A 15,076-nucleotide genomic window follows, 5' to 3' on the forward strand; every position below is an offset into this window, starting at 1 on the left:
AAACCAGGGTTGCACAAAGCGTGATTGTGCTTGGAGCACAGTCACTGATAATCTGAACACACAGACTCTCGTGCCATGAACCTGCATATACCATGCCTGATGCCTCCCTCTTGGCCTACTAGTCACGCCAGCATTCTGAAACACCATTGCACAGTGTGTCTTTCCTAAAGCTCGTTGCCAGGGTTTAGGAACACTTTACCACGATAATGAGAACAATCTCATTCCTCTATAGTCATTCATCACGGCCCAGTGTCCTGTTCACCGCTCCCACAATCACACAGGACCAGGGGCCCTAATGACGGCTGGGACACTCATCCAGGGGAACTACCAATGACGACTGGTAAATCCCGACCAACTAGGAGTACTAGCTAGGCGCTCGTTAAGAGCTCAGGTGCAGGAGATGGGGTTGTGAACAACATGCAGGTGTGGAGGATGATACACCTGGGGTGTAGTTCAGCAGCCTAAGTTCAGACGCTGCAGATGTTGACGGAGGGGTCCAACACCTAAATAGTGTTTAGGAGTGTATGGGAATGAGAATAGGCTGTGCCTCTGCCTTGATGAACTTTGATTATCAGAAATACACATTCTGAATAAACACCTGCACACAAACACGCATGCATGTGACCTTCGGCAGTTCTAGTTAATGTGCATGCATACATTCACATACACACACATACTGAAATAGTTTGCAATTAAATAGGATTTGAATGATAGACAGTGATTCTGGTAGTTCCATATTAGCTTCCATTAAAGTGTGCTTTGCCTTTGGTGAGAATTTAGTGAAAAGAGCGACAGGATATTTTATGCATCGATGCATCAAATATTAGTTATAGCACTTATCTTGATTAGGTTTGTCTCCCAGGGCTGGAAGTTGGCAGGAGAACTCATTGGCTTATTCCATCACAAGTATTGCTGATAAGTGTGTTGACTCTGAGCGTGCTAGTCTGGATACTGTATGTTAGCCTAGCACTGAGAGTTGAGTCGGAGTGAAGGGCAGTGCATCTGGATCCCCGTCCAGCCAAGATCTCACAAGCCAGAGAGGAGAGAACTAGAAACAGGATCTTCCATCAGAACGTTCATTCAGGTTTGGGAACTAAGAGGTGCAGTGGTGAGATAAAAGGAGAATGGTCTAAAAGGAGAATGGTCTAATGACCATTGGGGAGCCATCATGACACCCAAATGACTGTGTTTAGTCTAATTGTGATTTGTATTGAGGGGTAATAATTTTGCTCAAACTAGTTTGAAACTTGTACTGGACATAAATGTCAAGTTCTCTCAGTGGTGGAGAAAAGCAAATGTGGGTACAGATGAGGAGTTGTCTGAGATAATGCATTGTGAAGGAACATGGTGGCAGGCATGTGGGCCTGTGAGCCGAGTCAATCTGAGCCTGTGTTTGAATGACACTAAATCAAATCACTGCCACACAATAGAAAGCATGATTGATTTTCTCTGTAGATATGGCAGCACAGCTATGCAAAGGCTTGTTTAACTCGATCACAACTCATTCTATGCAAGCTGATACCATTTCTCAATCTGTCCCACTCTGTTGAGGTGAGATGCATTTTCAATAGTCAATGAATTACTGCAGATGTAGCTTTTTCTAGAGTTGCAATACAGATGCATCGGCAGAAAATATCCACTGGGCACACAGAAAATATCCACTGGGCACACAGAAAATATCCACTGGGCACACAGAAAATATCCACTGGGCACACAGAAAATATCCACTGGGCACACAGAAAATATCCACTGGGCACACAGAAAATATCCACTGGGCACACAGAAAATATCCACTGGGCACACAGAAAATATCCACTGGGCACACAGAAAATATCCACTGGCACACAGAAAATATCCACTGGGCACAGAAAATATCCACTGGGCATACAGAAAATATCCACTGGGCACACAGAAAATATCCACTGGGCACACAGAAAATATCCACTGGGCATACAGAAAATATCCACTGGGCACACAGAAAATATCCACTAGGCACACACTGGCTGAATCAACATAGTTTCCACATCATTTCAATGATATTTAACCAAAGTGGAATAGTTGTTGAATTGATGTCTGGGCCCAGTGGGTAGGCTAAGCTGTGCAGATATTTCTTTAGTCTGAAACACCTGATCTTCGCCAAGACGTGTGTGCATCATATCTTTAATGTCTTGAAACTGAACTCCGTTCACAGAGTGTAAACAAGTTGACAAGTTGACAGACATTTTTTACACTCTGTTATTCATGTCATACAATACACTACTGACACATTACAGCACCAACTGTCTTTATTGCCAAATTTTTCTGAATTTGTTTTCTATTAAACTCCAAAGTGATTAATAGTACAATTGCTTGCCTTGTAATGAGTTTTATCTGGAACCATTTGTGATTAATTAGAGACAGGAAAGAGTAACTTGTCACTTCCCTATTCTGGCGGAGAGTCATTTCCTCCCTACTTCACATCCTGTCCTGGTGCTTAAGGAGAGGGCTCTGTCTCAGGTGACACATTTAAAACAATAGTAAAAAAAAATTAAGCGACAAATTAACACATAGCTCTACTTTCTTGTCAGTAGAGCTATGGTGCTCCAAAGTAAATGAAAGAGTGTGCGTGAAGGCCAATTCATTGTGCACGGTGAAATACATTTTCCTTCTTGGTGCTCCAGCCTCAATATAGGGAAGAACGACCTGCTGACATTCTATGATGGAGATGACCTGACTGCTACGGTGCTGGGCCAGTACGGTGGCTCACGGCCACACTTCAAAATCTACACCTCCATGGCCGATGTCACCATCCAGTTCCAGTCTGACCCGGCAACCAACATCTACGGCTACGGCAACGGCTTTGTGGTGCACTTCTTTGGTAAGACCCCGGAGTGAGTTACGAGAGTCTGTGAACAGAGAGTTGAAGAGATAGATGGCCAGTGAAGAGGGGAGATGAGTAAGGAGGAGGAGAGTTCTAGAGGGTTCAGGAGGAGGAGTCACTCTTCCATGTTCAGAGGGGCCCCTTCCATCAGCACGGTCGTCACGAAACCAGAGCGGAGCCAACCCATAAAGCAGACATCTGATAAGATGCAGCGAGAGAGAGAGAAGAGTGAGTGAAAGAGAGAAGAGGAAGGGAGAGAGAGAGAGGGGAGGGGGAAGAGAGAGAGGGGGTGGGGAGAGAGGGAGAGAGAGAGAGAGAGAGAGAGAGAGAGAGAGAGAGAGAGAGAGAGAGAGAGAGAGAGAGAGAGAGAGAGAGAGAGAGGCAGGGAGAGAGAGAGAGGGGAGGGGGGAGGAGAGAGAGGGGGTGGGGAGGAGAGAGAGAGAGAAGAGAGAGAGAGAGAGAGAGAGAGAGAGAGAGAGAGAGAGAGAGAGAGAGAGAGAGAGAGAGAGAGAGAGAGAGAGAGGCAGGAGAGAGAGAGAGAGGGAGAGGGAGAGGGAGGAGAGCGAGGGGGTGGGGAGAGAGAGAAGAGTGAGTGAAAGAGAGAAGAGGAAGGGAGAGAGAGAGAGGGGAGGGAGAGGAGAGAGAGGGGGTGGAGAGAGAGAGAAACGAGAGAGAGAGAGAGAGAGAGAGAGAGAGAGAGAGAGAGAGAGAGAGAGAGAGAGAGAGAGAGAGAGAGAGAGAGAGAGAGAGAGAGGCAGGGAGAGAGAGAGAAGAGAAGAGAAGAGTGAGTGAAAGAGAGAGGGGGGTGGGGAGAGAGAGAGAGAGGTGGTTTTGTAGTCTGTTCATGCCTCTAACTGAGAGGGAAAGCAAGGCCCAGCCAAGTGGTGCAGCTGTCTGGTATTGTGCCCGTCAGAGGCCCAAACACAATTACTGCGTGTGTTTGTCTACATTAGCCTCATCTGCAGGGTGCCCTGCCCTCTCTGGCTTCTGCTGTGGCTAGAACAGGGACAACCATGCTGCCTAGCAGATAGAGTTCCCCATGCGTGATACTTTTCACACTAGATTGAAATTCCAACAAAATGGATGTCCTCTATTGAGTCTGTCCAGAGGTTAATTCATTTGAATGCAAAACCACACCACTCCAGCTCTATGCGCTCTGTAAAGTAGTTGCCTTTTTTCTCTCGCTCTCTTTCTCTCTCCCTCCTTCGTGGATACAGAGGTACCTCGTAACGACACGTGTCCGGAGCTCCCAGAGATCACCAACGGATGGAAGAGCACCTCCCACCCTGAGCTGGTCCATGGCACAGTGGTCACCTACCAGTGCTACCCAGGCTTCCAGCTGGTGGGCACAGAGCTGCTCATGTGCCAGTGGGACCTGACCTGGAGCGGAGACCTGCCCAGCTGTGAGAGAGGTGAATACACACACACACACACACACCTGCATACAGGATAGTGTGACAGAGTGTCCTTGGTTCTGATCCCGTCCCACACAGTGACAGGCACGGCATCACTGACCGGTAACAGGACACAGGGGTTTGGAGCCTCATTTGGACGTCTATCACATAAACATTATTACCACACTGACCCCTATCCTACTGGGCCTAGGATTGGGTTTGTGGTTTGCTGCTGTGAGAGACTGAGACACAGAGATGATCTCTTTATTCTCCAGCTCGGTGGGTTTATGTGTCTGAAGGGTTTACTTAGAAAAGGGCACCACTCTGGCCGCATCGGATAACCACAAATAAGCAGTGACAAATACTAATAATATAATAAAATGAAATTGTATTTTACATTTACATTTACATTTAAGTCATTTAGCAGACTGTCTGTCTTATCCAGTCTGTCTGTCTGTCAAATCACTGCTGTCTGAGTAACTGTCTGTCTGTTTTGTCTGTCTGTCTGTCTGTCTGTCTGTCTGTCTGTCTGTCTGTCTGTCTGTCTGTCTGTCTGTCTGTCTGTCTGTCTGTCTGTCTGTCTGTCTGTCTGTCTGTCTGTCTGTCTGTCTGTCTGTCTGTCTGTCTGTCTGTCTGTCTGTCTGTCTGTCTGTCTGTCTGTCTGTGTGCCAGTGCTGTTTTGTGCCGACCCAGGTACTGTGGAGCACAGTCGCAAGGTGATGTCCGGCCCGCGTTTCACTGTAGGCTCCACAGTCCAGTACATCTGCAACAAGGGCTACACCCTCTCTGGAAACAGCCTGCTCTCCTGCTACAACCACGGCTCCTCCGGACCTAAGTGGAGTGAGAGGCTACCCAAATGTGTCTGTATGTACCCCCTGGACTTAAGCCTGATAACACGTCTCCATCATACACACTTCCCAGCTAGCACATGGTTCCTTGTGCGTTGTGGGAACATTTTTGGTTTCCCATTGGTTCTGGGAATGACGTTGGTAAAACAGAATGTTTTTTAAACATTCTGAGAATGGAAGTGGAAATTTTGCCCGTTCTGGGAACATACATTTTAGGTTGCAGGGAGATTCTGAGAACGTTTTGCTATGGTTCCCTAAAAGTTTTCCCGGGAGGTTTTATTATCTTATTTGCAGTTTTATAAACGGTTCTTCATCCTGTAAGCATTACATGTCAACGCAGGAATTTTGATAGTGGACATTTTGATGGGCTCCCGAGTGGCGCAGCGATCTAAGGCACTGCATCTCAGTGCTAGAGGCTTCACTACAGATCCTGGTTTGATTCCAGGCTGTATCACAACCGTCCGTGATTGGGAGTCCAATAGGGCGGAGAACAATTTGCCCAGCGCCGTCCGGGTTTGGCCGGGGTAGGCTGTCATTGTAAATAAGAATTTGTTTTTAACTGACTTGTCTAGTTAAATAAAGGTTAAATAAATAAAAAAGAAAACAGGGCTGCGAGCTAGAAGGTTGAGGGTTCGCAGGATACAATTATTTCCCTAAAAGTTGTCTTAGTTTAAACATCTACTATTGTACAGAAAGTTAATAGCTTAATCAGTTGATAGTGACAGAATTAGATTACTTCCCAAGCAAAGTTTGCCATTATCTATATTAAATAAAAAGGTAGGCCTATGGCATACCCTCTCATACCCCCTCAATTTGAGTCTTACTTAGCCTACCCCCTAACTTAGCCTACCACCGTGTCAGTGAAGGGCTGTTACATCTTGGGCAAGAAACATTGTTTTTATTCAAATCAATTATGGTAGTAGGAAGCTATCAAAGTTGACCTCCGGCCTTCGCGCTCTCCTTCTCAAACTTAACAGAACATAGGCTATAGGCTAGTCTGTGCGCAAGCTGTGCAGCAATCTTACAAATACGGCTTTGCTCTGTACTTCTCTGAGCATGCACTTCATAGCCTATAGACTATGGATCATTTGATTGAGACCACACTAAATAGCCTATAGGCATAATTGATATTGCGCGCCCAGGGGAGAATCAGAGATGAGGGGCAGCATCGAGCACACATCGATATGTAGCCTAATAAGCAACTAATACTAAAACACTGAGAAATATTGAAATTTCATCAATTACAAAGTACATGATCGTCCCCTGGACTAGATGTAAAAAATACTGAAATTGAAAAAACATTTTCCTCCAGATAACCATTCTGTACATTTCTATCAGTCCCTTTAAGCATTAATCATGCAAGAAAATGTATTGGCATGGTGTCAGTGAGATTCAAACCTATGATCTTCTGTTCTCTATCCATGGAATTAGTACCTCGTCACCAGGATGGAGCCAGCATGCCATGTTTTATTTTACTTATACAAGAATTTGTTCTTAACTGACTTGACTAGTTAAATAAAGGTTAAATAAAAATAAAAATTCTAAATAAATACAAAGCTGTTAATTTTAGTCTATTCAAACAGACCCCATTTCAAAGGAAACAAGTACTTCATTAAAAGTGCAATATGCAGGAATTGCAGCGCCATTTACTGGTTGCTAAAATTAGAATAATTTGCCTAATTTCAGTTTATGTGACAAAACAAGCCCTCAGAGTGTAGAGAATCATTGTACCAACTGTATTTGCAGTTGTTTGAAGCTGGTGTACAAAACCTAAAGTAAATGCAAAAATGAAACTTAAGAATGGGAAGTTAAAAACAGGTTAAATACAAAAATGTAAAAGCATAGAAATAGCGCACATAGAACTGATCTACCGCTTTTAGACATACTTCCAATGGGAATGACAGATCTATAACTCACATTTCTATATACATTTGGTCAGGTCGCCCCCAAAAAGTTACATTGATTTTGCATATTTTACTTTTGATTTTGTACACCTGCTTCAAACAACTGAAAATACAGTATTTTTGGTAATTGAAAATATATTTCACAGCTGTTTAGATGGTACGATGATTCTCTACACGATACATTGCTTGTTTTGTCACAAAAACTGAAATTATGCAAAATATTAGAATTTTAACAACCAGGAATTGGCCGTGCGATTTCTGGATATTGCACCTTTAACATTCTCTTAACGTTCTGAGAACATACTTTAAATAGAACCATGAGGAAACCTGTAGAAAATGTTGTGCTGAAGTACTGAAAGTCCCACAGAAGAAAGTTGTTTCTTAACGTTCTGAGAACATTACTTTAAATAGAACCATGAGGAAAAGCTATGCTGAAATACATACATTTCCACCTGGTTTTCAGAAAGTTATGTGCAAACTGGGTGTCCTGCACCATTCCCAGAATATTGTGGGAAGGTTGTATAACCATAGGACAACCACGCTCTCACCAAGCTCTAAGAAACACATGGTTCTCAGAACGTTATATACTACTCAGAACGTTATATACTACTCAGAACGTTATATACTACTCAGAACGTTATATACTAGCTAGATTGGCAGTTTTACTAGATGATATGATGCCTGTGTGTGTGTGTGTGTGTGTGTGTGTGTGTGTGTGTGTGTGTGTGTGTGTGTGTGTGTGTGTGTGTGTGTGTGTGTGTGTGTGTGTGTGTGTGTGTGTGTGTGTGTGTGTGTGTGTGTGTGTGTGTCCTGTCCTCTCCTTTCTCAACAGTGAACTATGAGCCTTGCAGGAACCCTGGCACCCCGTCATACAGCACCCAGATCTCAGAGAAGCCTCTCTATCAGGCCGGGGAGACGCTGCGCTTCTCCTGCCTTAGAGGCCATGAGTTGCTAGGGGAGCCTGTCCTCCGCTGTGTCCCTGGACACCCTTCACAGTGGAGCAGCCTGCCCCCTGTCTGTAGAGGTAGGAACTGCGGACATGTACTCTCCTTTGTGTAGTTCACACAGACTTAGTTCACAGTAGTTCATGATGAACTATATATGTCTGTATGTTTTAACATCTGTGGTCTGATGTTTTTCATTTATTTACAGCCTCCTCAATGGAGTTTATAAATGAACGCAGGTTAGACAGTAAGTGTCGTCATATTTGCACAGTAAATGTTAGATCATCATTCAAATTAATAAATCAAGACCTAATAATAAAACGAAATACAATACTTCACAGCAAATACAAGTGTGCTACATTGAAGAATGCATCTTTTGGTTATCATAGCAGTTGAGTGTGTCCCTGTTGATTCCTCTACCACCAGTTGCCAGTGCCGACTACAGCATGGAGGGATCCAACATAGCTCTAACAGTCTTTATACCAGTGGCCCTCATCATGGTCTTCATCATCGGAATCTACCTTTACTTCTCTAAGTAGGGCTAGTATGCATACTTTATATAGATAAACACAATACTTTGAAAGTATGAAAGCTATCATCATCCATAGTACTTACTGTAGTAGTCTAACCAGTGTTTGACTTGGACTGAAATAGGTTCTGGTACTCGTTTTGGGTGCCGGTACTGTTTATATTTAGGTGTAGGAGCTCCACAATGCTTTTAAACTAATATTCTATAAGAAGAACAGAAGCTGAAGCAGTAGAACATTTCAGGTGCCGGTACTCCGCACCGGTGAACTTTTGCCCAAGTCAAGCACTGAGTCTAACCAATAGCTATAGACCGAACAGCTTCTGTAATAATGTTGTAAGTATACTATGCTGCCCTTATGACACTATGTCTGTGTTCTCTAGGGTTCAGGGGAAGCCTATGTGTCTTCCCATGTCCACCTCCTTACCATATGACCACATCCCAGGAGAGTCTACCTTCGACAACTCCCTCTACGAAACAGAGACTACAGTACGTTATGTTATAGAGATATTCACTGGTTCTTTAAGATGCCTGTTGGAATTAATAAGCCCCCAAAAAGGTTGAATTCAGGAACTGTCATTTGTGTCTGAGATGATGCACTTAAAGCACCATCTGGTTTGACGTATTGCAGGTTCATTCATTCACTTAATTCCCGTTAAGTGATGTTATAGAAATAGGATGAGGGGTGTAAAGCTATACTCCATTCACCTTCAGTCATTGATAAAGGCCATTTCATTACACCTGATACAGACAAAAGGTTAACTAGTTAATTTGACAATATTTGACAGAGTGCTATGACATGGTTTTCAGACATGGGTTCAAACAGTATTTGAAAGATGTCAAATATTTTACCCAGGTCTGATGCTTTCATGCTATAAATAATGATTGTTTGTCTGTCTGTCTGTCTATCTGTCTGTCTCTTTCTCTGTACTTCCTTGACTGCACTCCTGAAGAACAACGAGGTGAGCCCAAGCGCTACGCTACAACCTGCTTATTAAGCCTCCAGTGTGTCTGTCAGTCAGTCTTCATCAATTCCACACTGATTCTGCAGCCTGAACCTATTACACAGTGCGAGCTTATTAACCTAAAGCCCACAGTAGGTTGAGTACATTTAAAAATGGGTCAGGAGGAGAGGGGAAAACCTCTCAAATCAACTAAAAAATATAATCAAAGTTTATTGGTCGCATACACAGTTTTACAGATGTTATCGCAGGTGCAGCGAAATGCTTATGTTTCTTGCTCCAACAATATCTAGCAATAATATACAATACACACACAATCTAAAAGTGAAAACAATTACTAGAACGAACAAGAAATTAAGACATATCAGAATGAGCAATGTCAGAGTCTGGAATATAAATAAATATATACTGGATGTATGTGAATGGTGTGTATAGAACATTCAAAGTCATTGTCTCTTCCCAGGAGAACATGGAAAAGCCTCACAGTTTGGGCTGACCACCTCCACACACAAATTGTATCTCTGTGATCTCCCTATCATAGTCTACAAACAGATGTCTGCTATCACATGGCTCGTTCACAAAAAGAGGAATGGCGTTTGTGATCATAGTAGAAATACGGTCTACTGTACTTCTCAGTCTCCCTATACCTTCTTGTGTACAAGCTTGTTCCTAATTCAGAACTCTGTCCTCATTTCACAGGACACAAGAGAGTATGAGGTTTCCATCTAGAGGCACGACTATGTGTTTCAGCATTGAGAGGTCTGGTCTCAAGCCGGTTTGCCTAGTGGAATTTTGTCTACACTCCACTGTCCTATAACACACCGCTCTTTACTTGCCTCCACCGTTTCCTCTGTCTGCTGAACACATCTCTGCCCAGTCCACAGTGGAAATTGGCCATCACTGCAAAGACTTGAAAACATGATTATTTTTGTAGAGCTTCAACAGCAATGGCCTAACAGCAGTGTTTGTACAGTTTGTATCCTGATATGACCAAACCCTAAAGACGTCAGTCCAATGTGGAACCTCACAAATGGGAAATGCTGTATCTAGTCCGAAAAATGTATGTAGTCCGAAAAATACAATGTGTAAATACAACAGGATAAGTTTTTCACACAGCTTGTAGGTTATTTTTATTTTGAGAGAAGGCAAATCACAATAGAGCTAGATTATTCAAGTGATGATTGGAGGGATATCACAATAGAGCTAGATTATTCAAGTGATGATTGGAGGGATATCACAATAGAGCTAGATTATTCAAGTGATGATTGGAGGGATATCACAATAGAGCTAGATTATTCAAGTGATGATTGGAGGGATATCACAATAACTTGATGGACTCTTAAAGCTTTCAAATACACTGGACAATTGAAACATATTTTCATTTTTTTGTACAGTATCTCCAAATTGCAAAGATGACCCTCTCAAAAACATGTAAACACACCTCTTTTTTTAATGCAACCTCACATGATTAAAAACATCAGAATGTGCCTTAAATTAAAGGCCCTTTTTAAGCTATGTTCATAACATGTGTATTTCTGATACGTCATTGGTTCAGTTTAGATTATTACATTGTTGATTTCATATGGATCATAAAATAGAGATATAGTAATGCAAAGAAAATGTTTCTTCTCATTCATGTTTTTGTTCACAATTGTATGTATGTCTTCAAAATGCTGATTAAAAGGTATTCATTAATGATATTGGATTGGCAAACATCTGACAAGTCTGTGGCAAAGTGTATGTAAGTTCTAGTGCCATTTGTTTTGTGATGAAAACCTGGGAAGGTTAAGCTTAAGAAGCCAGTTTTGTGGATTGGGGAATTCTCAAAAACTGATGCAATGTATTTGCCAAAAATAATGTAGCTGATTCTGTAGGAGAATGCATCACCATTCAAACTCTATTTTTATCATTGTCACATTTTAATATTTATTCATACAAACAGATATGATGACAATATTATAATTATATAATCTAGTTTTGATGCTTTCTATATATACTGATTAACCAACTTCATGAACAAAACACATCCTAAATAAAGTTACTATTCAGAATGTGTTTTGACACAATCCTATTCATTCATTTATTAAGGATTACTGGTTCACTTCAAGATGCAGTTTACCGTTTTTCCCTCTGAGTCGTTCATCTGAATTGCCATGATAAGTATACATGAATAAAGCAGAGCTGAAAGAAGCAAGAACTTCCTTGAAAGAAGTTGAGAAAACAGCATAACAGAGCACACATTTACATTTTACATTTACATTTAAGTCATTTAGCAGACGCTCTTATCCAGAGCGACTTACAAATTGGTGCATTCACCTTATGGCATCCAGTGGAACAGTCACTTTACAATAGTGCATCTAAATCTTAAAGGGGGGGGGTGAGAAGGATTACTTATCCTATCCTAGGTATTCCTTAAAGAGGTGGGGTTTCAGGTATCTCCGGAAGGTGGTGATTGACTCCGCTGTCCTGGCGTCGTGAGGGAGTTTGTTCCACCATTGGGGGGCCAGAGCACCGAACAGTTTTGACTGGGCTGAGCGGGAACTGTACTTCCTCAGTGGTAGGGAGGAGAGCAGGCCAGCGGTGGATGAACGCAGTGCCCTTGTTTGGGTGTAGGGCCTGATCAGAGCCTGGAGGTACTGAGGTGCCGTTCCCCTCACAGCTCCGTAGGCAAGCACCATGGTCTTGTAGCGGATGCGAGCTTCAACTGGAAGCCAGTGGAGAGAGCGGTGGAGTGGGGTGACGTGAGAGAACTTGGGAAGGTTGAACACCAGTCGGGCTGCGGCGTTCTGGATGAGTTGTAGGGGTTTAATGGCACAGGCAGGGAGCCCAGCCAACAGCGAGTTGCAGTAATCCAGACGGGAGATGACAAGTGCCTGGATTAGGACCTGCGCCGCTTCCTGTGTGAGGCAGGGTCGTACTCTGCGGATGTTGTAGAGCATGAACCTACAGGAACGGGCCACCGCCTTGATGTTAGTTGAGAACGACAGGGCGTTGTCCAGGATCACGCCAAGGTTCTTAGCGCTCTGGGAGGAGAACACAATGGAGTTGTCAACCGTGATGGCGAGATCATGGAACGGGCAGTCCTTCCCCGGGAGGAAGAGCAGCTCCGTCTTGCCGAGGTTCAGCTTGAGGTGGTGATCCGTCATCCACACTGATATGTCTGCCAGACATGCAGAGATGCGATTCGCCACCTGGTCATCAGAAGGGGGAAAGGAGAAGATTAATTGTGTGTCGTCTGCATAGCAATGATAGGAGAGACCATGTGAGGTTATGACAGAGCCAAGTGACTTGGTGTATAGCGAGAATAGGAGAGGGCCTAGAACAGAGCCCTGGGGAACTCCAGTGGTGAGAGCGCGTGGTGAGGAGACAGATTCTCGCCACGCCACCTGGTAGGAGCGACCTGTCAGGTAGGACGCAATCCAAGCGTGGGCCGCGCCGGAGATGCCCAACTCGGAGAGGGTGGAGAGGAGGATCTGATGGTTCACAGTATCGAAGGCAGCCGATAGGTCTAGAAGGATGAGAGCAGAGGAGAGAGAGTTAGCTTTAGCAGTGCTGGAGGAAGTTTTTGTCAGATGACCTATGCTCCTTAATGAGTCAAAGTAAGTAAAGTATACATGAATGGAGCTTCCTCTGACAGTGTAGAGCAGGGCTGCCCAACCCTCTTCCTGGAAATCTACTGTCCTGTTGGTTTTCAGTCCAACCCTAATTTAACACACCTGATTATACTAATTAGCTGCTCAACAAGACCTTGACTAGCTAAATCAGATACGCTAAATTAGGGTTGAACTGAAAACCTACAGGACAGTAGATCTCCAGCAAGAGGGTTGGGCAGCTCTGGTGTAGAGGGTTTGGGTTTGGGGTTGGAGCTGTAGCAGACTCGTGTCCGGTGTAGTGTACTAGTGTGTAGTTCAGAGTGTAACAGACTTACACCCGGTGTAGTGTACTAGTGTGTAGTTCAGAGTGTAACAGACTTACACCCGGTGTAGTGTACTAGTGTGTAGTTCAGAGTGTAACAGACTTACGCCCGGTGTAGTGTACTAGTGTGTAGTTCAGTGTAACAGACTTACGCCCAGTGTAGTGTTGAAGAGGTGGTCTTCCCGTATAGGCTACATAAATGTATACTGTTCCCTATACATTATATTTGCCCCTATAGGCCCTTATACCAACCCTGCGTAAGATTACCAGTGTAGACAAGACCATCAACATGCACTGTGGTCTGGTACCATCTATAGCCAGGTAATTTATGTATGAACAATAGTCTAACATTTTCTGATATCAGCAGACATTTGTAATAGACAGCGATTGGGAATAACTGGCACATCTATATTAATAACTGCTGGGGAAACTGTGACTCGCTGTATACTTGTGGCTCACACTATTGTCTTGTCATGTGCACCAGCACCATCTACTGGTCAGCAAAAATACTGCAACCAGGGAGCGGTTCAACTTGAAAGATTGAGAATGAGTCAAGTCTAGAAAATGTTGTGGACTCTGTTCGTAACAAATTATTTTGGGGGGCACAGAAACCTGTATTGCTATTAGTGGTTTCCTGATCTGTGAGAAAATAAACAGAATGTTGATCCAGTTTTGTCTTGTCCCACCGTTTCCTCTGCCACTGAACTGCCACTTCTAACCAAATAGTTAGGCGAGGAAGCATCGTTATAGATAAAACATTTGACAAAAGAGCAGACAAGACACACTGGCATCCGGTTTACTAAAATGGGGTGGGACTGGACAAAAAGTGCTTATGGTAAAATATCCTGACAAATACTCCCCAAAAAAGACAACATTATGTACAGTACTATCTGTCCTCATTCAAACAAATGTTGTAGCCTAATAGCAAATGGCGGCGTTAACGAAATAAAATGAATAATACTGCTGTCAGACGGCAGGTTGGGCAAAACTTTGATCTAACTGTCCAACTAGATGGAGGGCAGCATAGCGAAGGCTACATTGAAATGAGGAGCGTAGTTTTGCTCGCAAGCTTCGTCGGTGGTCATTCATCAATAGAGGGGGAGATAGCTCGTTGAAGCGGGAACATGATGCAAGCTAGGCAAACGGTGGTGTAGTTAACTTAACTAATAGCTAATGTTAGCTAGATGTTATTTCACAATTTAGCAGCTCTAACTAATATGAATAACGTTCGCTTGCCAGGTGATGGCTATCTATCAAATAACGGAATGAACCCCGCAACCAAAGATTGTCTTTGAGGGCTTCTCTAGCTTTAAAAAAAACATTTATTTATTTTAGTAACAAATCAATACATAAAGCACATGAGGGAACACAAGCACACATAGATTACACACAATAGACAATCGAGCTAGACGGCTTCTCTAGCAGCGTAACGTTTGTATTCCTTTCTGACGTCGTCGTCTCAAGTTACCACAGTCACAAGGTTGTAATTATGGCTAAACCCCGCCATTTTCTAAAATGTATCTTCTTAAAATGTCAATTTATACATAACCTTAACCACACTGCTAACCTTATGCCTAACCGTACAATTAAATTAAGACCAAAAAGGACATTTGATTTTTCATGAATTTTTACGATATACCCAATGCAGATTTTGTAGCTGTGTTGACTAGTGACAAGTGTTTCTCTGCTGTGGCGGCCATGGTTTTCAACAGTCTTGAAATGC

At 43.2% G+C, this 15,076-nt stretch overlaps 1 protein-coding gene across 1 annotated transcript in view; it reads left to right on the top strand.

Annotated features, from left to right (window-relative positions):
- The window catches only part of LOC123992637 (seizure protein 6 homolog), a 182,175-nt gene extending 171,037 nt beyond the window's left edge, over positions 1 to 11,138 (top strand). Inside the window, exons 10-18 of the mRNA XM_046293954.1 lie at positions 2,661 to 2,857; positions 4,078 to 4,272; positions 4,927 to 5,118; positions 7,839 to 8,030; positions 8,159 to 8,197; positions 8,377 to 8,485; positions 8,860 to 8,965; positions 9,430 to 9,438; positions 10,138 to 11,138. Of these exons, the coding sequence (XP_046149910.1) occupies positions 2,661 to 2,857; positions 4,078 to 4,272; positions 4,927 to 5,118; positions 7,839 to 8,030; positions 8,159 to 8,197; positions 8,377 to 8,485; positions 8,860 to 8,965; positions 9,430 to 9,438; positions 10,138 to 10,167 (1,069 nt within the window). The 3' untranslated portion in view covers positions 10,168 to 11,138. The remainder of the gene's footprint in view (positions 1 to 2,660; positions 2,858 to 4,077; positions 4,273 to 4,926; positions 5,119 to 7,838; positions 8,031 to 8,158; positions 8,198 to 8,376; positions 8,486 to 8,859; positions 8,966 to 9,429; positions 9,439 to 10,137) is intronic.
- Positions 11,139 to 15,076: the final 3,938 nt, after the last annotated feature.

The sequence above is a fragment of the Oncorhynchus gorbuscha genome, linkage group LG13, assembly GCF_021184085.1.
Source record: "Oncorhynchus gorbuscha isolate QuinsamMale2020 ecotype Even-year linkage group LG13, OgorEven_v1.0, whole genome shotgun sequence".
Lineage (NCBI taxonomy): Eukaryota > Metazoa > Chordata > Actinopteri > Salmoniformes > Salmonidae > Oncorhynchus > Oncorhynchus gorbuscha.